At 42.9% G+C, this 23,862-nt stretch overlaps 1 protein-coding gene across 3 annotated transcripts; it reads left to right on the top strand.

The window, feature by feature from the left end:
- The first annotated feature begins 467 nt into the window (after positions 1 to 467).
- ZC3HC1 (zinc finger C3HC-type containing 1) lies at positions 468 to 22,612 on the top strand. Of its 3 annotated transcripts, XM_059171853.1 has the most exons (11): positions 468 to 652; positions 2,695 to 2,806; positions 6,222 to 6,372; positions 6,958 to 7,041; positions 12,440 to 12,567; positions 13,748 to 13,902; positions 14,800 to 15,043; positions 15,417 to 15,629; positions 16,047 to 16,253; positions 18,592 to 19,013; positions 22,498 to 22,520. In XM_059171853.1, the coding sequence occupies exons 1-10, from the start codon at positions 507 to 509 to the stop codon at positions 18,658 to 18,660; spliced, it is 1,509 nt and encodes a 502-aa protein (XP_059027836.1). In that variant the 5' UTR covers positions 468 to 506; the 3' UTR covers positions 18,661 to 19,013; positions 22,498 to 22,520. The 3 variants fall into 3 exon arrangements, with proteins under 3 accessions (XP_059027836.1, XP_059027837.1, XP_059027838.1); XM_059171854.1 differs by lacking the exon at positions 2,695 to 2,806 and having other exon boundaries at positions 473 to 652; positions 6,238 to 6,372; positions 22,498 to 22,608; XM_059171855.1 differs by lacking the exons at positions 468 to 652; positions 2,695 to 2,806; positions 6,222 to 6,372 and adding an exon at positions 6,383 to 6,522 and having other exon boundaries at positions 22,498 to 22,612.
- Positions 22,613 to 23,862: the final 1,250 nt, after the last annotated feature.

The following is a 23,862-nucleotide window of genomic DNA, read 5'->3' as shown; positions in this document are numbered from 1 at the left end:
AGCAGGGCACGCTCCATAAATACTTGTTGGACAAAGGAGGGAGGGTGTTCAATAACTGCAAATGCCACAGACTTCTAAACCCACCACGGTTTCTAAGAAAGCTTCTAAATTACTCTCAAGTGACATGACATGTCACTTGTAAAAGGATATAAGGTAGGAGGGCCATGTCAGTTAATTACTTTAAGACTAAATTTGGCCCCTCCTCCCTGTCGTCTTGGAGAAACAACGCTCTAAAAACCCCTTATCAGCCCCAATCCGCTCGTGCATAATGAAAACGATTCATGTGGGTTTAAACACTAGGGGCTCCCGTGGTGGTTTACCTCATTCTAAAAAGAGGGTTTACCTAGTTCTAAGATGGCCACGAAGGAGTAGGCCCCGCGGTCAGAGTCTCCGAGTCGCGTGGGCAAACGCGCGGGACCGCGCCTCGGGAGGAGGATCTTAACCACGCAGAACGGAAGTTCCTGAGCCTTCAAACCCGCGGGGAAGCAAGTCGGCAACGGACCAAGATGGCGACGCCCAGTGAGGGGCAAGCTTTTGCCGCGGGGGTTGAAAAGAATTGGGGTGTAGTTGTTCGCTCCCCAGAAGGGACGCCCCAAAAAGTCCGGCAGCTGATAGATGAGGGGATTGCCCCGGAAGAGGGGGGCGCGGAAGCGTGAGTTCGCGGGTCCATCGTGGCTCCGGCGCCGGCGGGTTGGACAGGGTTTGGGGAACGCAGGCCTGGCGGGGGATCCTCTGGGTGCTACTCGGTTGGCGGGGATGGCTACGTCCCGGACTGTGAAGGAGAATGGGTTTCCTACATTTACTCGGCTTTAATCTTCTCGGGATGTACTGCCTTCCGCACCACGCGCGGAATTTTGCCCCCAGACAGGTTTTGGAGGGAAGGAAATAAAAAAGAGGACCGCTAACTGAACATGCACCTGACGTCTCAGTTGGGTTTCTTCAGCTTTTCTTGAGCCTTAGATACCTTTGGCAGCCTGATAAAGCTTATGAATCCTTTCTCAGAATATTTTTAAGTGTATGAATTAATTTACATGGGATTATTAAAAAAAACAGTTACGTTGTAATGCAGTTATCAAGATAGTAGAATTTAAAAAGTGATGCAGTGGGGTGCCTGGGTGCCTCAGTCAGTTAAGCGCCTGCCTTCTCCTGGGGTGGTGGTCCCAGGGTCCTGGGATCAGGCCCCTCTTAGGGCTCGTTGCTGGGCAGGGAAGCTGCTTCTCCTTGTCCCTCTGCCCCTCCCCCCAGCTTGTGCGTGCTCTCTCTCAAATAAATAAAGTCTTTTTAAAAAATAAAACAAAATAATAAAAAGTGATGCAGTAACATGGTTCATTATTAAAGAGTTATCATCTAGGAATGTCTGCGAACTACCATAATTTTGAAGTAATCATAAGCATAAATGACATTTCCAACGTGCAACCTTAATGTGGTGACAAAATATCTGATTTCCATTGGTTACATACTCACAGTTACTGCTGATGGTACTATATTTTGTGGGTTTTTATTACTTTATTACTTTTTAGGAAATGCTAAATTTCAGTTTAGAGGTTAGTAACATAAATGTCACTTTTTTCTCATCCAAGTTTATGGATCCTCTCAATTTCTTTAAAGAACCACACCTCCCTGAGGCTCTCTGACTCTCCGTGAAAGTCTGAGTTTATTTCTTTTGAGTTATAGTAGTTGGTGTAACCCTTTTTTTATTAAAATAACTTGTCCTCAGTAGTTCCTCCCTCTGCCTCCCACATGCTGTTGAAATACCTTTCGCTGAAAATAAGATAATTGTTTTTTTTTTTTTTTTTTTTAAAGATTTTATTTATTTATTTGACAGAGATCACGAGTAGGCAGAGAGGCAGGCAGAGAGAGAGAGGAGGAAGCAGGCTCCTGCTGAGCAGACAGCCTGATGCGGGACTCGATCCCAGGACCCCGAGATCATGACCTGAGCCGAAGGCAGCGGCTTAACCCACTGAGCCACCCAGGCGCCCTAAGATAATTGTTTTGTTGGGGTTTTTCTCCTTGAATATTTTTCATAAAATTGCCTGATGATCTTTACTTTTTTTTTTTTTTTTAAGATTTTATTTAGTTATAGGACAGAGAGAGCACAAGTTGGGGCGTGGCAGGGAGAGGGAAAAGCGGGTTGCCCTCAGAGCAGAGAGCCCGATCCGGGGCTGGATCCCATGACATTTAACCAACTGAGCCAGCCAGACACTGCTAAACATCTTTACTTTGATTTGAGTTTTCAGATTAGTTCTTTTTTGGAAGAGTGAGTACGAAGAGTCAACCCAGGTAGAAATATCAAAATTATTCTTCCTGTGTTAAAAGACTTAAATTTCTAAGGTGGTTCAAATTGTATAATGTATAGACGCCTTGCGTCTAATTTTGTGTTTACTGAAATTATGTGAAATACTATTGGAGACCAGTGAGTGAGCTAGACCAGTTTGCTGGTATAGATTAGTAGGTATGGCCAAACTGTAAAGAGATTTGAATGCCAGACTGAACAATGTGGATTCTATTTAGTCAGTATTGTGAAGCCATTGATAATTTTAAGCAGAGGAATGACATAACTGAAATGATTTTTAGAAAGGTTAAAATCTAGTGTGGCGTGATTGATGCTATGATGTGCCTCAAAGTGAAGTACAAAACGTTTGGGCAAAGTGATGCTCTGGAAGGATTACCAAGAGTTCTGCCACTTTATTTTAGGAAGGACACATCTGCCACATTCCAGTCAGTTAATGGATCGCCCCAAGCAGAACAGCCTCCATTGGAATCTACAAGCAAAGAAGCCTTCTTCAGCAGAGTGGAAACATTTTCTATATCCTTTTTTCTTAGGTCATGTGAGCTGCACTTTCTCCCTGCTCCTGGAACGTTACTCCTCCCCTTACTCTGATGTTTTAAATTCAAAATTAAACTTGGTAGGGGGCAACTGGCTGGCCCAGTGGGTAGAGTGTACAATTCTCGATGTCAGGGTTGTGAGTTCAAGTCCCATTTGGGCATGGAGCCTAGCTAAAATATTGAAAAAAGATAACTTGATAGGAAATTTTATAGGAAAGGTAGCATCATAAAATGTTATTCCTCAAAGGAATATTTGAGATGACCTGACATCGCTTCTGGGTCTTTTGACAACAATCAAGTGTTGAGATGACCTGACCTGTTCACAGAAGAAAACACTAAGAACTTGAGAGCAGAAGAAATAATAATAACACTTTAATGTAACATGTTTTCACATATATTATCACATTTGATCGTCCCCTTAAGCTTGTGAAAATAGGTATTATTATTATTATTATTTTTTTAAAGATTTTATTTATTTATTTGAGAGACAGAGATCACAAGTAGGCAGAGAGGCAGGCAGAGAGAGAGGAGGAAGCAGGCTCTCTGCTCAGCAGAGAGCCCGATGCAGGGCTCGATCCCAGGACTCTGGGATCATGACCTGAGCCGAAGGCAGAGGCTTTAACCCACTGAGCCACCCAGGCGCCCCGGTATTATTATTTTTATACTTATTCACAGAAGAGGAAACAGTTTCGGGTAGGTTATGTTACTTGCCTCTGGTCAAGCTGCTGGCAAATGGCAGAGCCAGGGTTACAGCGTAAGGCTATTGGTACCTAAACCTAATGTTTGTTTGTTTGTTTGTTTTAAGATTTTATTTATTTATTTACAGAGATCACAAGTAGGCAGAGAGGCAGGCAGGGTGGTGTGGGGTAAGCAGGCTCCCCACCAAGCAGAGAGTCCAATATGGGGCTCGATCCCAGGACCGTGAGATCATGACCCAAGCCGAAGGCAGAGGCTTTAACCCACTGAGCCACCCAGGTGCCCCAAAACCTAATGTTTTTTGAGACTGCTTACTACACTTCCTGTCTCTTTTCGTATTTTCCTCTATATATTATCTATTATTACATAAAGAAATTACACTACAACTTAGTGGTTTAAAACAACCAACCACTTATATCACAATTTCTGTGGGTCAGGAATGTTGGTTGGATCCTCTAGTTTAGGGTCTCTCACAGGCTGCAGTCGAGATGACAGTTGACCTGTACTCATCTTCGAGCTCCACTAGGAAAAAATGCACTTCCAGGCTCACTCACGTGGCTGTTGGACTGAGGGCTTCAGGTCTATAGTGGCTGTTGGCTAGAGACCTCCCTACGTTCCTTGCAAAATGGGTCTCTCCACACAGACATTTCACAACTTGGCCGCTGGCTTCCATCAGAGCCAGCAAGGGAAAGCATGAAAGAAGCTAGACTCGTGACCTGATCTCAGAGGTGACATCCCATCACTTTTGCCCTTTATTCACTAGAGTGATTTTTTTCAAAAATACGAAACAATTACTGACTTGCAGACTTTGTTGCACAGGTTACAGAAAACTTCCTTTCTGAACTACTGGTAAGTTGCCAGAGTGATCCCTCACTACCCGCAAATGTTTTCCTACAAACAAGGACTTTTTCCTACAGAACTGCAACACAGCCATCAAAATCAGGAAGTTTCACTTAATAAATTACTACCATCTAACCCTCAGCCTCTAGTCATTTCAGCAGTTGTCTTAATAACATTCTTTATAACAAAAGGAACCAGTTGAGATTCCCGTTTTTCCTTGAGTTTCATGATTGTGATGCTTTTTGTAGATGACAGTCCCTTTGTTTTGTTGAGTGTCGCTCCCATCCGTCTGCTCTTTGCTTCCAGTTAAATTCAGGTAGTGTAGGAGCCTCCCAGAATGGCGCTGTGTCCTCATTGCATCTCATCACGTGGCACAATGATTTTGACTTTTCCCTTTCCTGGCAGTGATTCCTTTGAGCACTTGATTCAGGGACTGTCTCTCATCTTTTCCACTGTAAAGTAACTCTCTTCTTTCTTTGTAATTAAAAAGTGCTTTGTGCAGAGGTGCTTTGAAACTACACAAATAGGGACGCCAGGGTGGCTCAGTTGGTTAAGCAGCTGCCTTCGGCTCAGGTTATGATCCCAGCGTCCTGGGATCGAGTCCCACATCGGGCTCCTTGCTCCGCAGGGAACCTGCTTCTCCCTCTGACTCTGCCTTCCACTTTGTCTGCCTGTGCTCACTCTCGCTCGCTCTCTCTCTGACAAATAAATAAATAAAATCTTTAAAAAAAAAAAAAAGAAACTACACAAATATCCCTTTCCTCATCAAACTTTGTTAAGTAGTAATATTCATAGCAGCCTGGGCTGCTTTTTTTATTTAGTGGATTATAATCCATTATTCTCATGATATGTTTTGATACTCCAGTGATCCCTGATTTGCTAAGTGGGAGCCCCATGGGGATGGTCTTTCCACCCTACTTGGCTTCAACACCTCAAGGTGAGCAGCCCCTTTTACCCACCTTGGGAACTGACACCTGGCCCTGAGCTGCCTCCCCTCACCCCCCTGGCTGTCCTTCTTGCTCACCACTTGATGGCTTTATGAATAAATTGCTCAGGAAGAGGACGGTATTTTAAACATCCTTCTACTGCTGCTCCTTGGAATAATTCCTGATTTTTTAAATCATAATTTTTTAAAAGATTTTATTTATTTATTTGACAGAGAGAGAAAACAAGCACAAGCAGGGGTAGGGGCAGAGGGAGAGAGAGAAGCAGGCTCCAGGGGGCCCGACATGGGGTTCAATCCCAGGACCCTGAGATCATGACCTGAGCCAAAGGCAGACACTTAACTGACTGAGCCACTCAGGCACCCATAATTCCTGATTTTTGTTTGGTACTTAGAACCATTTTCTTTGGGTCTTTTTCGTTTTCAGCGGATATAAATTGATCACCACTTTAGATGTGACAGTCATTTATGTAACACAGCTGGTTAAGTAATTCTGTTACTTTTATTATATTTTAATTTTTTAAATTTATTTATTTACTTACTATTTCTTTAAGAAGATTCCCAGCTTGGAGCCCTTTAACGTTCATATCTAAATTCTGTTTTCTAGCCTTCTTTCTGTTTTCCAGCCCTCTTTTGCTGAAATTGAAACATTTTCAAATTCTTACATTTTGAACATATAAAATACACAGGGCTTTGTAGAGAAAAAATTCATAATTGTTCCCCTCTGGTCATTTTTCAAACAACTTTCATTATTCTGTGAAGTATGTGTGCTTTAAAAGTAGTTTTTTCACACTTTTCTTAGTGCTTTTCCTCTTAATCTGTTTATCCCCATATATACAAAAGAATGAGTTAAAGTTTTAATTTCTGATTTACTCATTTTAATATACCTGCAGCATGTTTTTCTTAACATGAATACTCTCTGAAATGGGCAGGTAAGCCCTCTGAGCTGTCTCCACTCGTCTGTGCGAAATACGGCTGGGTCACCGTGGAGTGTGACATGCTGAAGTGCTCCAGCTGCCAGGCTTTTCTCTGTGCCAGTTTACAACCAGCTTTTGATTTTGACCGATGTGAGTATAAAGCACAAATTATACTTTCCTCCATGTTCACAGATACTAGACGAATTTTTCCTGAAAGACCAGTCACCAAAAACAAAAACAAAAACAAAAAAAAAGTCACCTGTGTTGGATTGAAGAATGTGTACTGTCTCATAGATCAAGGTGAATTTGTGATTGTCTTCATCTTAATTATTAGCTTCGGTTACTAATTTTTTTTTTTTTTTTAAAAACGAAGCTACTTTAGAGTGTACCTGACTTTATGCATTCTGAGGAACTAACAGCAGGGTATGTTTACTTTATGGTTCCAAAATACATACTCAGACAAAGAGACAAGGCACTTTGATGAAGCCTGGTGCTTGGAAATACCCTGCCTTATAAGGTACATGCTGTCTCCTTTGTTCTTGATCTTAGGATCTTGCTCTAGAACTTGTTCTGTGAAAAATATTAAGATTATATAGTGCTAATATTTTCATATATTTTAACATTATCTTAGTCATTTTTGTTTTTAATTCTGTCTATATTCTTAAAAGTTCTTGGCCATTTGATTTTGAATCTATATAACGTTTTCTAATTCAGTACTCCCTTTGTGGGTTTCAGATAAGGACCGATGTGCTGAGCTGAAGAAAGCCTTGTGCACCGCCCATGAGAAGTTCTGTTTCTGGCCAGACAGCCCCTCCCCAGGTACTCATTTCCAGGATCTCCCATTTACCATGTCTTCTTGCTTATTGCATTTCTAGTATTGCCTGTATCTTTGTGAAAATCTAGTCTTTGAGGTTTCTTTTCTTTCTTTCTATTTGTGCTTTTCAAGAACTTAACATTCATCCACTTGTTATTACTAAGCTTTATTATAGGCAATCAGCATGCCTATAGCTCAGCCGTGTAGACATTATCCTACATAATTCTCACAGGGGCCCTGGGAGCTAGATTCTTAACCCAGTTTTGGGGGTGAAGAAACAGAATCAACTGGTGAGGAGGCAAAACTATGGTTTTATCTGATTTCAAACTGTCTGCTTTTCCCACCATAGCAAGCAATCATGTTCTCCCCTGGCTTCCTTTGGTGCACTAATGGTGGCAGTTAAAGGGGGTTCCGTAGCTAAAGCAGACCTACAGGAAGCCAGATGAGAGTGATTACAAACATAGTTTATCACAGTGAAATGACACATTGTGACAACAGCACTGAAGCTAAAGACTGCCTGTAGAAGGGCCTTGAAAGGCACACGCCCTTCAATCGGGTGACTTTGTGATTGTCTTCACTCTAATTATTAACTTCAGTCGTTCCTTTTTTTTTTTTCTTTTTAGAACTAAGCTACTTTAGAATGAACCTCCCCACTCCCTCTGCTTGTGTTCCCTCTCTCTCTCTCTGTCAAATAAATAAATAAAATCTTTTAAAAAAATAAAAAAGAGAGAGATTCAAAGTATCTATAGAGTGCCATTTACTGATAATGAAGGGAAGATAAAAAGGGACTATTAAGGAATAATGTTCTTAAAGTGAAGATGATGTGTAACAAGGAGATTCTGCTGTTGGCCTAGCTATTTCACTGTGTAGTAGGACTGACCTCAGTCCCATGAGGATGTAAATCCTCCCAGTATACCCAGTCCAGGTTTTTAGGATCTGCCCAGGACTCTGTTGGTGGTTCTCAACTCTTATTACTATACACTATGATTTCTTGGTCCACCTCCTTGCCAACCTCTAACTCCTATCCTGACTTTTTTTTTTTTTTTAATTTGACAGAGATCACAAGTAGGCAGAGAGGCAGGCAGAGAGAGGGGAGGAAGCAGGCTCCCCACAGAGCAGAGAGCCCCACACGGGCTCGATCCCAGGACCCTGGTATTATGACCTAAGCTGAAGGCAGAGGCTTTAACCCACTGAGCCACCCAGATGCCCCCTGACTTTTCTTTTGAGCTTGACTCATTTTCAACTATCTTCTAAACATTTTCATGTAATGACTTGTTGTAGGCACCTGGAACTCAATATATACAAAAGTGAAGTCTTCATTTTAGACCCAAACCTTACTTCTCATAGATTTTCTCCATCTTAAATGGTACTGACCCCGCTCCCCCAAGTTATCCTAGCTAGAAACCTGGACATCCCCTTAGATGCCCTTCTCTATCTATCATCACCACCCACTCCTGTGCATTCCACCTCCTAAATAGATCTCAAATGTGACCTTTCAATTATACCACCCTTGGTTTTTTTCTTTCCAGAAACTTTAGTGTGAAGAGAGGAAGACCTAAACTATTTTTACTTTAATGCTTGCATTTATTAAGCATATGTAATAAATATAATTTTGAAGTAATTTTTTTCTAACATTTACCAACCTAAATTAAATCCCTTTAAACATTTTAATTTATAATTACTAATTTACTGGACTGATTATTTTGAACACATCAAACACTGAAGTACTGAATACTCACATATGTTAATTATAAAACATAATTTTAACTTATGTTAAACATAAATTTAACTTATGTTAAAACATTTTCATGGTGGGTTTAAAATCTTCATTGCTCTTTTGCCTTCATCAGTTTTTACTAATATTTTCTTAGGATTGTAGGCATCAGACCAAACCGTAAATTGGAAAGTGACCAGAAAGATGTTGGTACCTGGTTTTTTCTCCAAAGTTTTGTCAAATCAGAGCCACTGGTCATCAGAACATGTTTCCTTCTTATTGTTAAACTTCACTTGATTTTTTGTTTTATTTTTAAATTTTTATTTATTTTTTTAAAGATTTTAGTTAGTTTGTTTATTTTTTTATTTATTTTGAGAGAGAGAGAGAGAGAAGACAGAGAGCAGGGGGAGGAGCAGAGGGAGAGGGAGGAGAAGGGGGAAAGAATCTCAAGCAGACTCTCCCGTGGAGCAGGGAGCCCAACCTGGGGCTTGGTCTCACAACCCTGAGATTATGACCTGAGCCAAAACCAAGAGCTGGACACTCGGGGTGCCTGAGTGGTTCAGTCATTAGTAGGTCATGATCCCAGGGTCCTGGGATTGAGCCCCGCATCAGGTTCCTTACCTGGCTAGAAGCCAGCTTCTCCTCCTCCCGCTCCACCCCTGCTTGTGTTCCATCTCTCACTGTGTCTCTCTCTGTCAAATAAATAATATCTAAAAAAAAAAAAAGAACAACAACAACAGTTGGACACTCAACGCACTAAGCCACCTTGGTGCCCCTTCAACTTGATTTTTTAAAATCCATATCTTTTTTGTTGGTTGTAGTTTTTTTATAATTGGACTTTCCTAGTAAAATGATACATCTTTTTAAATCGATGGCAAGTGTCTTGACATATTTGGTTACTTGCAACAGCTTTTAATAATTTGAGAATATTTGGGGCACCTGGGTGGCTCAGTCATTAAGCGTATGCCTGCGGCTCAGATTATGATCCCAGGGCCCTGGGATTGAGCCCCAAATTGGGCTCCCTGCTCTGCAGGAAGCCTGCTTCTCCGTCTCCCACTCCCCCAGCTTATGTTCTCTATCTCGCTATATCTCTTTCTGCCATATAAATAAATAAAATCTTTTAAAAAAATAGTTTCAGAATATTTAATAACATTAGAGACCAAAATCTGGTTGCTAATGATATAATAAATGGTGAATAAAAGTGCTATTTTTACTGCTTTTGTACCTATTAAGAACAAAAGTAGAAGAGATTTTTTCCTTTCTCTCTTTTTTTTTTTTTAACGCATACTTACAGTTGAGGGATAATTGACATAAAATAAACTGCACATATTTAGAGGTACAGTTTGGTAAGTTCTAACATATTTGTATGCTCGTGAAACTGTCACCACTAGATTTCTATTTAATATCATGAGTTTGTATTCATCTTCCCAATTTAATGCTGTATATTACTGTACCCTATTTTTCTTATAGTATGAGGTTTCATTGATCATTAAAAGTTTTTTTAGCAGATTCTAACTTTTTTTTAATTAATGAATAAATATCTTTATTTTTTTAAATTACTTTTTGAAAAAATTTTTATTTATTTATTTGAGAGAGAGAGAGATTACAAGTAGGCAGAGAGGCAGGCAGAGAGAGGGAGAAGCCGGCTCCCTGCCCAGCAGAGAGCCCGATGTGGGGCTCAATCCCAGGACCCTGAGATCATGACCTGGGCCAAAGGCAGAGACTTAACCCACTGAGTCACCCAGCCGCCCTGAACAAATATCTTTATTAACTAAAGTCAGTGGTAGATATTAGGATTCACTCTGTTGTACATTCAGTGAATTTTGACTATATATATATATATATATATATATATATATATATATATATAATGACCCGTATCCACCATGACATTATCGTATAGAACTGCCTCACTGCCCTGAAAATCCCCTGTGCTCTACCTCTTCATCACTCTCTCCTCCCCTCCTCCTGAATCCCTGGCAACCACAGATCATTTTACTGTCTTCATAATTTTACGGTTTCCAGAATGTCATATAGTTGGAATTCCACAGCATGCAGCTTTTCAGACTCTGCTTCTCTCTACATAGCACTATATATTTAAGGTTCCTCAGTGTCTTCTAGAATTCACTTTTTTTCATTGCTGGATAACATTACGTTGTATGGACATGCCACAGTTTAATGTTATTGCATTCTGTTTCGTTAAAATAACTGGTTTATAAATTAGGTAAATGATAAACTGATTTCAGAACCTAAGAAGGGGTCATAGCTATAGTTTTAAAGCTATTGCCTAAAATACAATATTAGGTTTTTGCTGGACACAAGGGTCTAGACAGCTTGATCCCTGTTTTAGGAGCTTAGATATTGTTGGGGAAAAAAGTCTATGTATATGAGATATTCAGTAACAAAAGGGTAACAACAAAACAAAAGTAAAGGAGCTATAAGAAACTAGGAATTTGGGGTGCCTGGGTGGCTCAGTGGGTTAAAGCTTCTGCCTTTGGCTCAGGTCATGATCCCAGGGTCCTGGGATCGAGCCCCGAGTCAGGCTCTCTGCTCAGCATGGAGCCTGCTTCCCTGCCTGCCTCTCTACCTACTTGTGACCTCTCTGTCAAATAAAAATAAAATCTTAAAAAAAACAATAAAAGAAACTAGGAATTCCCTAGTACTGTTGAAAACTAGAAAGAACTGGCAAGTGCTGTAATAGAAACTCTGTAAAAGCAGGAGCTTTTGGTCACTCACTGGTAATGAGACCTGGGTATGTTACTTTCATATTCCTTGGATTCCTTATCTGTAGAATTTGTATGATAATAATACTATTGCACTGGGTACTTTTAAAAAATTTAAATTCAATTAATTAACAAACAGTGAATCATTAGTTTCAGAGAGAGAGGTCAGTGATTTATCAGTTGCATTTAACACCCAGTGCTCATTCATCATGTGCCCCCTTACTGCCCATCATCCAGGTACCCATCCCCCACCTGCCCGGTCATTAAGAGCTTTGTAACATTGATGTTCCTTCTCTCCATCCTTCTGCCGCTGGTGTCTAACAGGGATTATTATTACCTTAAATCACTTTAATGTCTGCTAAGCTTATTTTTTTGCATCCCAACTGACGCCTTACAATCTCTACTCTAAACTAATGCATATTATCTATAATATCACTCTTTCAGGGGTGATGATCCCAGTGACCTGGAATCAAGTCCTGCATCGGCCTTCTTGCTCAGGGGGGAGCCTGCTTCTCCCTCTACCTGCCACTCCTCCTACTTGTGCACAGTCATGCTCTTGCTGACAAATATAGAAAATATTAAATAAATAAGCAAATAGAATATTTTTAAAAATTATGTGAAATTTTTAAAAAACTTTCAGTAATTTCTCATCATATATGTTAATAAAGTTGTGGTCTAGTTACTCTTTACACTTTAACCCCATCTTCTGCTCCTTTCTATAGGCACATTTTGTCCCAGCCCCGTGAAGCTGTGTAGAATTCCCCACCTGGGCCCTTCCTTTGAGCCTTAGCTTTTACACACTGTTGTTGGTCTTCAAATTCAGCTTAGCCTGACTGCTTCTGAGAAACCTTACTCGCCTTCAAATACTTTATCAATTTTATCGGTACCTGTCCCATATTGTTTTATATATATCTTTTATTTTTTACTATTTACACCAAATGATCTTCCAGTGTAATTTGTCTACAGATCGATTTGGGATGTTGCCATTGGATGAACCTGCTGTTCTTGTTAGTGAATTTCTAGATCGTTTTCAAAGCCTTTGTCACTTGGACCTCCAGCTTCCTTCCTTGAGGCCAGAGGACTTGAAAACTATGGTGAGTTTTTCTTGGCTAGCCTACAGTGGCCTTCAGTTGTCATTGCCAATTGCACATGAAGGATTTCTTTACATGACAGAGGATTTAGATTGCTATGAAGAGAACTAGTTGTTTGTACCTCAACTGACCTTTTCCAATCTCTACCAGAAGGGCAACTATGGAGAGATTAAGTAAATGAGATCCATTGAAACTTCTAGATAGGCTTCTTTAAATGGCATTACATTCAATTTTATCCTGATTTGCTACTTAAACTATTTAGCAGAAGATACTGAAATGTGACCTCGTATGGTTTATTGCATATCATTTCCCAAAGAAAATACTACAGGAGAAGTTACAAACTCCCTTCTCCCCTGTGAATAGAAATTAGAAATGCTCTGGCCCATGTGTACTTTGAAACTGAATATCTAGTGTCCCGTTTCCTCACCCTGTAGACACGCCAAAGACGAGCTTTACTATAGGAAATAGAAGCTATTATTTTGCTTCTTCAAGTTGAGAGGCTGTTTGGATTTTAACCAAAGTTTAACTTCTGTTATTTATTTATTTAAGATTTATTTCTTTATTTTAGACAGAGAGCATGGGAGGACGGGCAGGGGGAAGAGAGAGTGCCAAGCAGACTCCTTGCTGAGCACCAGGCTCGAACTCAAGACCCCAAGATCATGCCCCAAGCCAAAACCAAGAGTTGGGCACGCAACCAACTTAGCCACCCAGTTGCCCCAACTCTGTGCCTATTTTAAATGTCCCTTGTCCCTAGCCAAGGCAGCTTTTCTGTTCCCCTTGTCAGTTCTTTATTATTCTTAGAACAAAAATAAAGACCTTGGCAAGCTCTCTTGTTCTGTCAAGAAGTAAATCCAGCATCAGGTTAAGATATAAATAGTAATCTGTAGAAGTTTATAGGTTTCAGAGAAAATCTGCAATTGGTAAATTGAAAACAAATTAGAACTAAGAAAAGATTTGGTAGTTCTAGGACAACTGCTACCTTTCTCAGCTGATGCAGGGCAATTCAGAAAGCTTCTGTCTAAAACCTTTTCCCTGTCCTAAAAGTGAGCCTTCCGTAATGAAGAGAATTGTCTTTGTGTCTGGGATTTCCTTCATGATTTTTGCCTTATACCATCTAGATAATATCCTCATTTGTGATTTTTGTGGTTGGAAATTTCAGTTTGTTACCTTGGTTCCATTGTAGTGCTTGACAGAAGACAAGATCAGTCTTCTCCTACACCTGCTTGAAGATGAACTTGACCACCGAACTGATGAGAAAAAAACTGCAAGCAAATTAGGCTCAGACATCCAAGTCCACGTCACTGCCTGTGTCCTCTCTCTGTGTGGCTGGGCGTGTAGGTTAGTCCGTGACTTTGCAGGGTACATGAGCTCTGACAACATCATACACTGGCATACATCAGTCACTAATAGTATTAGAGGTTCCATGATGTATCCTGTCAGAAAAACAGACAAAACCTGAGCAAGTGGCGAGGGGACAGTAAGAATCACTAACAGAATTCAAACTCGGGAATTTTTGGATACACCTGAACTTTGGGTTGTTTTTTTTTTTTTTTTTTCACTGTCCCAGCTGAGAATCTGTGCTCTTGGAAACAGTGAAGCTCCTTTCTGTCTATAGAAAGGAAGAAAAATCTGTTGAATTCATAAAAACTACCAAAGGAAATGCCAGCTGGAGTCCTCAGACCCCCATGTTGGTGTTCCCATTCTAGTTGCTCAATTTGGCTTAGCCTCTCTCTGGTATAGAAAACTGTTGGAACCGGGGAGGGGAGGTGCAGCGGGTACCTGGCTGGCTCAGGCGGTGGAGCACTAACTGACTTATCTCAGGGTTGTGAGTTTGAGCCCCAGGTTGGATGTAGAGATGACTTAAAAATAAAATATTTAACAACAAAAAAAGAAAGAAAGAAAGGAACCAGTCTAGACTTACTTTAAACATACTGTCTTTGATAGATTAAGGAATATTTTTCATTTAAAAGGAAAAAGTTTCAAAAGGAATAGGAGAGATTTATAAAACATAACCTTCAAAATAGTCTTGCCTTAGAGCCTACACCAAGACCCTTAGATCTTTCTCTGGGAACTTTGTGAGAGACAATGGAGTTGGGGGCCTGAGATGACATGATTCCCAGTCCACTGGGCTGTTCCAGAAATTTGTTTGGCAAGACATAGAGTTCTCACGAATGAGTACACTTAGTCCCTTGGAAATGTTACCTTTTGAGAAAACTCTTTTCTGTTCCTGCCTAGTTCTTCTTTGGAACCGCTGCAGCTCTCCCTGATAAGCTGTTCACAGTGTATGAGGAAGGTGGGGCTCTGGGGCTTCCAGCAGATTGAGTCCTCCATGACGGACCTGGATGCGTCTTTGGGCCTGACCAGCTCTCCCCTCCCAGGCCCTGAGGGGAAGCCGGAGCGCTTCCCTCTTGTGCCTGAGTCTCCTCGGAGGATGATGACCCGGAGCCAGGATGCCACGTGTTCCCCTGGCTCAGAGCAGGTATGGACTTAACTGGCTTGCTCGGGTGGCCTTTGTAAAAGCAGCACTCTTGCCAGAAGTGTTGTGGCAGAGAAGTTGGAGATTACCTGAGGCGGGTGGGCCTCGCTTCTGACCACATTGATCAGAAAACCACGTGTTTTTCTGAGCCAGTGGCAGTGCAGAAGCTAAATTCGTGATTTTGTATCAAAATTGATGATTTTTTGGGAGAGTTTAGTTTTATTGACAGTTCAGAAGGTAAATTCTTAAGAGTTTAAACTGTAAAGCATTAACTTTCACCTGCTTCTAGGAAAACTGACCATTATCCGTTATGTCATCTTCTGACCCTTATTCTTTATGTCATCTGTGTACTACTGTTACCTCTTCTTTCCTTCAGGCCGAAAGGAGCCCTGGTCCCGTCATCTCCCGAACTCGGAGCTGGGACTCTTCCAGTCCCGTCGACCGTCCTGAGCCAGAGTCTGCCAGCCCCACCACGAGAAGCCGGCCGGTGACCCGCAGCATGGGAACGGGAGACAGCACTGGCCTGGAAGTGCCGTCAAGCCCTCTCCGGAGGGCCAAGCGCGCTCGCCTCTGCTCTTCCAGCAGCTCGGTGGGTCTACCTATGTGTAGAAATCCCAAGTAGCACGCCGGGCCCCCGCCGTGTAGCACAGGGAAGCAGGCAAGATCCCTTCCTGGGGCCTGTGACTCTAAAGGGATAATATGAATTAAGTTTCAAGGTGGGACAGCTACGGTTGGGTGCCACATCTTTGCAGTAAATTCCAGAGAGGTAGTAAATACTTCAGACCCATGGTGGTGGCAGTGAGATCAGGGGAACAGACCTGACCACTTACTGTTGGCTTAACACAGAGGGAATGAAAGTATTTATAAAGAGAGTCAGCATGACACAGGCAGTGTTTAAAGAGCATCAAATTGGAAATGGGGGCACTTGTGAGATTCTGGACTGGACGACTCCTGGATTGACATGGCTTCTGCCCTTCATCAGCAATGTTTCTCTTCCCCCTCTCAGGATACATCATCCCGAAGCTTCTTTGACCCCACCTCTCAGCACAGAGACTGGTGCCCGTGGGTGAATGTCACACTTGGCCAGGAAACCAGGGAACATGGCGGAACAGAGGTAGACGCCAGTGCCACCTCAGAACCAGGCTGGAAGGCCGTGCTGAACATCCTCCTGGCCCACAAGCAGTCCAGCCAGCCGGCCGAAACAGACTCCACGGTGAGAGAAGCCGCTGCCTGTGCATGTGCAGCCCTTGCTGTTTATGGGATGAGGAACAAGAGGCAGTGCTATAATTAGCACCCTGCCTGCCCTCAGCATTCAGAAGTCAAGTTAGACTTAGGTTGGGTCCTAGAGACTCGGCATGGAACTGATTCAGTCTTCCTGCAGTTGGTTAGCATTTGGCATTCCCTCAAATTCTGGTAAATTCTTTGTCTCCTCAACTAAAATGACACAAAGTAGAGAAGGGTGTCAGAACAGAACCGGATGGGCAGGCAGCTGCTCCGGCCTCATGTTGCAGACCAGCTGCTTTTTCTGCCAGTTGCTGTCACTTGCGTTTGGAGCCTGGCCAGACAGACCTTAGCTGTCGGGAGCTCTGTACTCCAACCCCCAGATTACAGTTCCGTTCTGCACAGGGGACATGTTACTTTGCTCTGTTCCACAGCCCCGGGCTCGTGCACCGAGCCTCAGCTAGCTGTTGGAGTCGTGATCGCTGCTGCTTAGGGAATGTGGGTAGATGTGAATCCATCGTGACAGCTGAGAAAACAAGGGTTCACTCTGCGTCGAGGCTGCACTCGGTGATAGGAGGGTGGGCATTAAGGGATCATGGGAACTGGGTTCTCTTTCCTCTGCTGGCTCCTTCCCAAATTTGCCTTACAGCGTGGTATGAATAGAATAATTTCTGACCCCCGTCCCGTCCAAGGACAAAGTAAAATAATACTCGCCAGTAGATGTTTACAAGAAGCACTCCCAGGTTTGTGGGATTCTGCTGGAGAGAACTGTAGAATTGCTAAAAGCCCAAGAATGTACATTTGTACCCTTAGTAAGACAATGCAGATGAAGAAGGAAAAAAAATCTTCCTTTTTCCAATTTAAAAGCTTTTGAAGAGGGCGCCTGGGTGGCTCAGTGGGTTGGGCTGCTGCCTTCGGCTCAGGTCATGATCTCAGGGTCCTGGGATCGAGGCCTGCATCGGGCTCTCTGCTCAGCGGGGAGCCTCCTACTTCCTCCTGCCTGCTTGTGATCTCTTTCTGTCAAATAAATAAATAAAATCTTTAAAAAAAAAAAAAAAAAAAAAGCTTTTGAAGATACATAAAGCTATCTGAGGGCAAATGTCTGCACATATATTCTGTCCCCAGATCTTCCTGAAATAGAGTCTTATTGACTGCCCTCTGTCACTGTTTTACAAACAAGCAATCCCACAGGATTTTTGTGGGGTTTTTTGTTTTGGTGGTTTTTTTCATTTCATTTTGTTTTGTTTTTATAGTGGGAGAAGTTGGCCTCATAATTGGCCCTGGGTTCCAGAACTTTTGAGATCCTTTTTGGTGGTTTGTCTTTAACCCTCCCACAGCTGCTATGACTGGAAAGTTGAGAGCTTAATGAGGTTGGTTAAAGAATCTTGATGTTAGAACAAAGCTTATGTTGTTTTTTCAACTAAAGTTTCTTTTAACTTTGTCCCTCTATTCACTAAATTCCCCTCCATCATTAGTAAGAGCTCAGATTCTTCCCAGCTCCTGCCCCGGGACTTTTCTTTTACTGAAATACTCATCCACAAAGAGGATAAGAAGACAGTGAAAATGTCTTCTAATACCCGAAACTGGAGGTAACTTTATGGATTATCTTGCTAGATGATCATTTATATTCTCACTGAGACCCTGTGCTCTTCATTGTGACTCTCATAGGCAGAGGGAACCAAGCGTTCTGATTCTCTGAGAACTTTTATCTTTTAGTGCATTGCTTCGTCTCCCTGTAACACCATTTCTCAGAATCTCAGATCACCTCATAGGCATGATCAAGTGGCCGTGAGAATCTTCCTGTTATTAGCTCTGCCGGCTATAAATGGAGCTGAGAAGTCCAGGGTCATAGTTTAAACTTTGAAAGAGTCATTTAACTTTGTTTTACCCCTTGGTCTTGGATTATACTGTTAACCCCAGCGAGGTATCATGTGAATGTGAATCCTTATTCACAAGAAATAAGGCCCTGGGGCCAGTTCAGCATCACGAATGGAAACCAGCGCAACATGTGTGCTGCACGAATGATGGGTCCCAAGTGTCCGCTTCACACACAGAGATTAGGACAGATGCAGATACTTGGAGAGAGGACTCGGGGCGTGTTTGACAGGCTCAGAGTGTGTTAGCAATAGTCTGACTGTAGAATGCAGGAGTTTTGATGTTTAGTCTGGTTTTAAGTGTATATTAGGTATACAAAATAAAAGTAATAATATAAAATTCACTTGTTTTTCTCAATCCTAGACCCCATCCCTGTGAGAGCCTTCAAGCTGTTACCCCACCCTTCATCTCTGTAAAAGAATTTAATCTCTAATAATGAGCTTTTCTACCTACAGAGTCTCTCGGAGAAATCAAGGAAGGTATTCCGAATATTCCGGCAGTGGGAATCGTTATGTTCATCCTGAAGCTATTCAGGATGAATATATTCAGCCCTTCCTGGAGAGAAGCGGAATGAGTGACTTTGAGAAATAAAGTCTGAATTCCTTTTCGGCCAGCTGATGCTAAGTTTTTCTCCATTCCGGTTCAATCATAAGGAGCCCCTGTCCTTGCAAAAGGCAGTGAGTGTCACTGTCTACATCTGACTGAGGGGGCGCCTGTCTCCATGCCGGGGTGGGGACGGGTGGAATTCAGCAAGCCCACTTCTGTTAAAGGAGTGCGGGGTTATTCCACCATCCAGAAGACCAAGGACTTGAGCACTTTTACCCTCTTTCAGTACGCGGCAGTGTTTTGAGGACTCTTCTATCCCGAGAATATGACAGTATGTATTAATAAAACATTTGTTAAGATTCTTACTGCTGGAGAACTGCCTTCCTTCTTCTGTCGGGGCTGGTACAAACAACAAGGCAGACACTGAGAAAACTCCAGGGGAGCACGAAACAAAATCAAGGTTTCAGTTTGCAGATTGGCTGCAAAGCCAAAAATTTATTAATTTATTTATGATTCTAGTCAAAGAGGTATTTCTTTTTTTTTTTTCTTTTTTTAAATTTTTTTGGAGGTGGGGGAAGAGTAGGGAGAGAATCTCAAGCAGACAGCACTCTGAGCACGGAGCCCTACACAGAGCTCGATCTTGCAACCCCAAGATTGAGACCTGAGCTGAAGTCAAGAGTCAGACGATGACCTGACTGAGCCAGTCCTAATTTTTAAAAGGTTGCATCATGTTGCTATCGCTCCTAAGTCAACACTCTATGAGGCCAGTAGAGCTGTTTCCAGGTTGTGTTTGTAGGGGTGCTCTTTTGCCTTTGGCCTGAGTGTTCATGGTCACTCTCTGTGGTCCCCTTAGCGGTTGACTGGTGGGGAGCTCTCTGACGTTCACAGAAATGAGACTTTGGGCCCCAGGTGGAAGCTTTTTGTTCACTGGGGACTAAGTGAGTTTGGAGTCTGCCCTCTAGAAGCTCATATCCTCCAGGTCACCACTTCAGGAGTGGTGTAGAATCATTAACACAAGGTGTTCAAAAGGATTACAACCCTAATTCCAGGGTATAATAATGTGGGTAAATATTTTAAATTCCACTGTAATTTTTATTTTTATTTTTTTTAATTTTTAAAAGATTTTATTTATTTATTTGACAGAAAGAGACAGTGAGAGAGAGAGAACACAAGCAAGGGGAGCTACAGAGGGAGAGGGAGAGGGAGAAGCAGGTTCTCCACCGAGCAGGGAGCCTAATGCGGGGCTCGATCCCAGGATCCCGGGATCAGGACCCGAGCCAAAGGTGGACACTTAACCAACTGTGCCACTCAGACGCCCCTCAAGTTTTTCTTCTCTACCTGCCTCCAATGAAAACACATTTCTTTAAAATAGGCAAAGCTCCACAAGCTTGTTTAGTGTGTGTGTGTTTCAAGTATAAATGCAAGCAGATTGTGATAGACATGGTGTACTTCAAGAAACGGTCTCTTCCATGTGGGAGGCACCGTGCAAGCCCTCGTGTAATACACACATCATCACTACCCATCTTGGTCCTCCTGAAGTCTGTCATTCAGGCTGGAAGACACATCTGTACACAAATGTTGCACAAGAATGCTCAGTATTGGGGCACCTGGGTGGCTCAGTGGGTTAACACTCTGCCTTGGGCTCAGGTCATGATCTCAGGGTCCTGGGATCGAGCCCCGCATCGGGCTCTGCTCAGCAGGGAGCCTGCTTCCTCCTCTCTCTGCCTGCCTCTCTGCCTACTTGTGATCTCCATCTGTCAAATAAATAAATAATATCTTTAAAAAAAAAAAAAAAAAAAGGAATGCTCAATATTCTGGGAGGAGTATAATAGAAGAATTGAGGGGCACCCGGCAGGCTCAGTTGATAGTGTGTGACTTTTTTTTTTTTTTTTTTTTTAAGATTTGTTGATTTGAGAGAGAACTAGCACGATGGGGAGGGGCAGAGAGAAAGAGAAAGAGAGAATCTTACGCACACTTCCTGCTGAGCAGGGAGCCAATGCGGGACTGGATCTCACAGTCCTGAGATCATGACCTGACCAAAACACGGTTTTGGTGAGTCAGATGCTCCACCAACTGAGCCACCCACATGCCCCAAGCATGCGACTCAGTCTCAGGGTTGTAGGTTCAAGTCCCATGTATGGTGTGGAGCTTATTTAAAACAATGTTTTGAGTGGAGGGAGAGTCAATTCTCATGTGTGGAATAGGAAAGAACTTCCGGGAAGGTATAGATTTGAGCTGGACTTGGAGATGAGTGGGAGAACTGCGACTTTTTCCTTTTTTTTTTTTTTTTTTTTTGAGTGAACTCCATCTCCAACATGAGGCTCTAACTCATGACCCCAGAATCAAGAGTCACAGGCTCTACCTACTGAGCCAGTCAGGTGCCATGTTGTCTGTCTTGTTTAGACAACACTTGAAACTGCCTGGCACACAGTAGACGTTTAATGAAATAAGGACATTTGAGGCTGAAGGAGTGTTGTGAGCAAATGAGCAGAATTTCTTATGTTCCTGAAAGAGCCAGCATTCAGTTGTGGCTAGGCCTGTACACTGAGGAATAGAAGAGAACAAGTAAGAGAACAGAAGTTGGGCAAGACTAGAGTCTTGTGTGTTCTGCTAAGGAGTATGGTCTTGATTCTGTGGGAAAAGGGAAACTTTTTGAGCAAGGGAATGACATTTGTACTCGGGAAGATCACTGTGGTGGGTGTGGATAGCACCTTAGGGGAGACAGGCTCTAAGGGAGTGTGATGGCAGGGGCAGAGGATGACTTGACAGGAAGGTCGGTGACAACTTCAACGTGAACAATTTGGGTGTGACAAAGAGGGAGGAATCCAGGGCGACCTCAAGGTCTGCGGCCAGCCATTCCAGATCGAGAACCCAGGTGTGGAGGGAACACAATAGTCGTATTTTTAACATTTTGAGTTCAGTATCTGTCTACAATGTTCTAGAGGTCAGGAGAGGAGGACCCTGTGTATTAAAGTCAAGGGTCATTGTTTCAAATGCTCCAAATCTAGAGACTCGCATAGAAGTAAAGCCATCCACCTTATGGTCAGCCTGTGTAGCTACATACCCAAGGCTCGAGGCTACTCCTCTGAGTTTCTGTTGAATATGCTGCAAGGCTGGACTGAGTGTACTTTCAAGCAGTACCGGTTGTTCTCAGATGGGGTGATGCTCAATTTTATGTGTCCACCTCACTGGGCTGAGGGATACCCAGATAGCCGGTAAATTATTATTTCTGGACATATCCATGAGGCTGTTTCAGGAAGAGATGAGCTTTCAAATCAGTGAAGAAGTAAAGTAGATCACCCTCACCAATGTGAGTGGGGAGCATGCAAACCATGGAGGGCCTGAATAGAACAAAAAGCAGGGGAAGGGTGAATGTGTTCTTTGTTTGAGCTGCAACATCTGTTGTCTCCTATTCTTGGACCTCAGAGCTCCCGGTTCTCGGGCCTTCGGGTGTGGGTTGGAATGGCACCACCGGTTTTCCTTGGCCTCCAGTTTGCATGAGACAGATGATGGGGTTCCTCGGCCTCTATGATTGTGTGGCCCAATTCCCATAGAGAAGGCATTTGTATGTATCTGTACATACCACACTAATTCTATTTCCCTGGAGAACTCTGACTGATACAGTTGGAATTGACCTCATGAACTTCTTCCCAAAGCTGCTGTTCTTGTCCACACGCTAGGACATCACTCCAACCACAGGCTACTCGTTTTCTTATGAGTTGTTCCCATCAAAGTTATTGGTGTGATCTTTCTAGGAACCCACCTTTCCTGATTTGAGTCTTCTTTTGAAAAAACAATTTTTCTTCTTTTGGCAGATACTTCAAAGAGAGGTAATTGGGATTGCTCAGTGGATTAAGCGTCTGCCTTTGGCTCCGGTCATGATCTCGGGGTCTTGGGATCGAGCCCCGCATCGGGATCTCTGCTCACTGGGGAGCCTGCTACTCCCTTTCCCTCTACCTGCTACTCCCCCCTGCTTGTGCTCTCCCTCTCTCTCTGTCAAATAAATAAAATCTTGAAAAAAAAGATAATTGCCTAAAATTTCATTTTTTGCTACTTTACTATCCTCAGAGTTGGTGCTATAAATCATCACGGTAAGGAATTTACCTGCTTTCACGAGCCATAGTAGGTCACTTACAAGGATGCTGTGTAATCTCTGTGCTAATCATCTGCTGACAAATAGAACTTCCAATGCCTTCCTCTCTACCTCACAGGTGAGAACCTTCTTTTTCAGTCTTGGTCCCAGCATCAGGGTGAGCAGCGGTATCCTGGAGACTCCCTAGTTTGGCCAGTCCTCCCTGCCTTCGGACTCCCTTTTACTGTTCTTCTCCACTAAGGATCTCTAGGATCCTACATATGGTTTTAACAAAGATTGTACTCCCTATCCAAGGAGACTTTGTTTTTACAGAGGGGAAAGACTGAAGTTCAATGCCCTTTAAAAACGCACGCGCCAGGGCACCTGGGTGGCTCAGTCAGTTGGGTGTCTGCCTTCGGCTTGGGTCATGATCCCAGGCTCCTGGGATCGGGTCCCACATCAGGCTCCCTGCTCGGTGGGAAGCCTGCTTCTCCCTCTCCCACTCCCCCTGATTGTGTTCCCTCTCTCGCTGTGTCTCTCTCTGTTGAAGAAATAAAATCTTCAAAAACAACAACAACAACAACAACACACATACACAAGCGCAATCATACAGCTAGAATGTGGCAGAGCTGCCACTAGATCCCTACTCCCCAGCGTGCTGATCTTTCCATTACAATACAGCCAGGAATCCCTTTCAGCAATGGTGGTTCTGTGAGTTTCTTTTCTGAGCACAAAGCTGAGATCTGCGTCTCACAGCTGAACAGACTCTCTCACAACTGCTCATGGGATACTGGTATCCAGAAGTGAGTCTTTCACCTGGCTCTTTTTAAATTAGCCAACTTTCACAGACTTAACAGGTGCAGCATGTTCCTTGGGGGCTCTCCTCTCTTACTCAAACCCTCAGACCAGTTGTGGCTGCCTCAGAGCCCACTTTTAAATCCGTTCCACCCTGTTCTGTCATAGCAACAAAACCAGCTGCTTGTCCAGCTCGACCAACAGCAAAAGGACAAACACTTCCTCCTCAGTTTTCCTTGCTATTTATAGTTTTAGTCCTGCTCTGGGTTTTCTTTGGCTTCCATGTAGCTGTCATCTGGGTCAGCTGACCCGT

This window comes from Mustela lutreola, chromosome 4 (genome assembly GCF_030435805.1).
Source record: "Mustela lutreola isolate mMusLut2 chromosome 4, mMusLut2.pri, whole genome shotgun sequence".
Classification (NCBI taxonomy): Eukaryota; Metazoa; Chordata; class Mammalia; order Carnivora; family Mustelidae; genus Mustela; species Mustela lutreola.
Note: the sequence above shows the minus strand (reverse complement) of the source record. Positions and strands in the feature narration are given on the sequence as shown.

Bases quoted from the DNA above. Each gene is read 5' to 3' on its own strand.
- ZC3HC1 (XM_059171853.1), top strand. From the start codon at position 507: ATGGCGACGCCCAGTGAGGGGCAAGCTTTTGCCGCGGGGGTTGAAAAG. The intron at 653-2,694 runs GTGAGTTCGCGG...ACTTTATTTTAG, and splicing joins GAAGAGGGGGGCGCGGAAGC to GAAGGACACATCTGCCACAT. The intron at 12,568-13,747 runs GTGAGTTTTTCT...GTTCCATTGTAG, and splicing joins CAGAGGACTTGAAAACTATG to TGCTTGACAGAAGACAAGAT.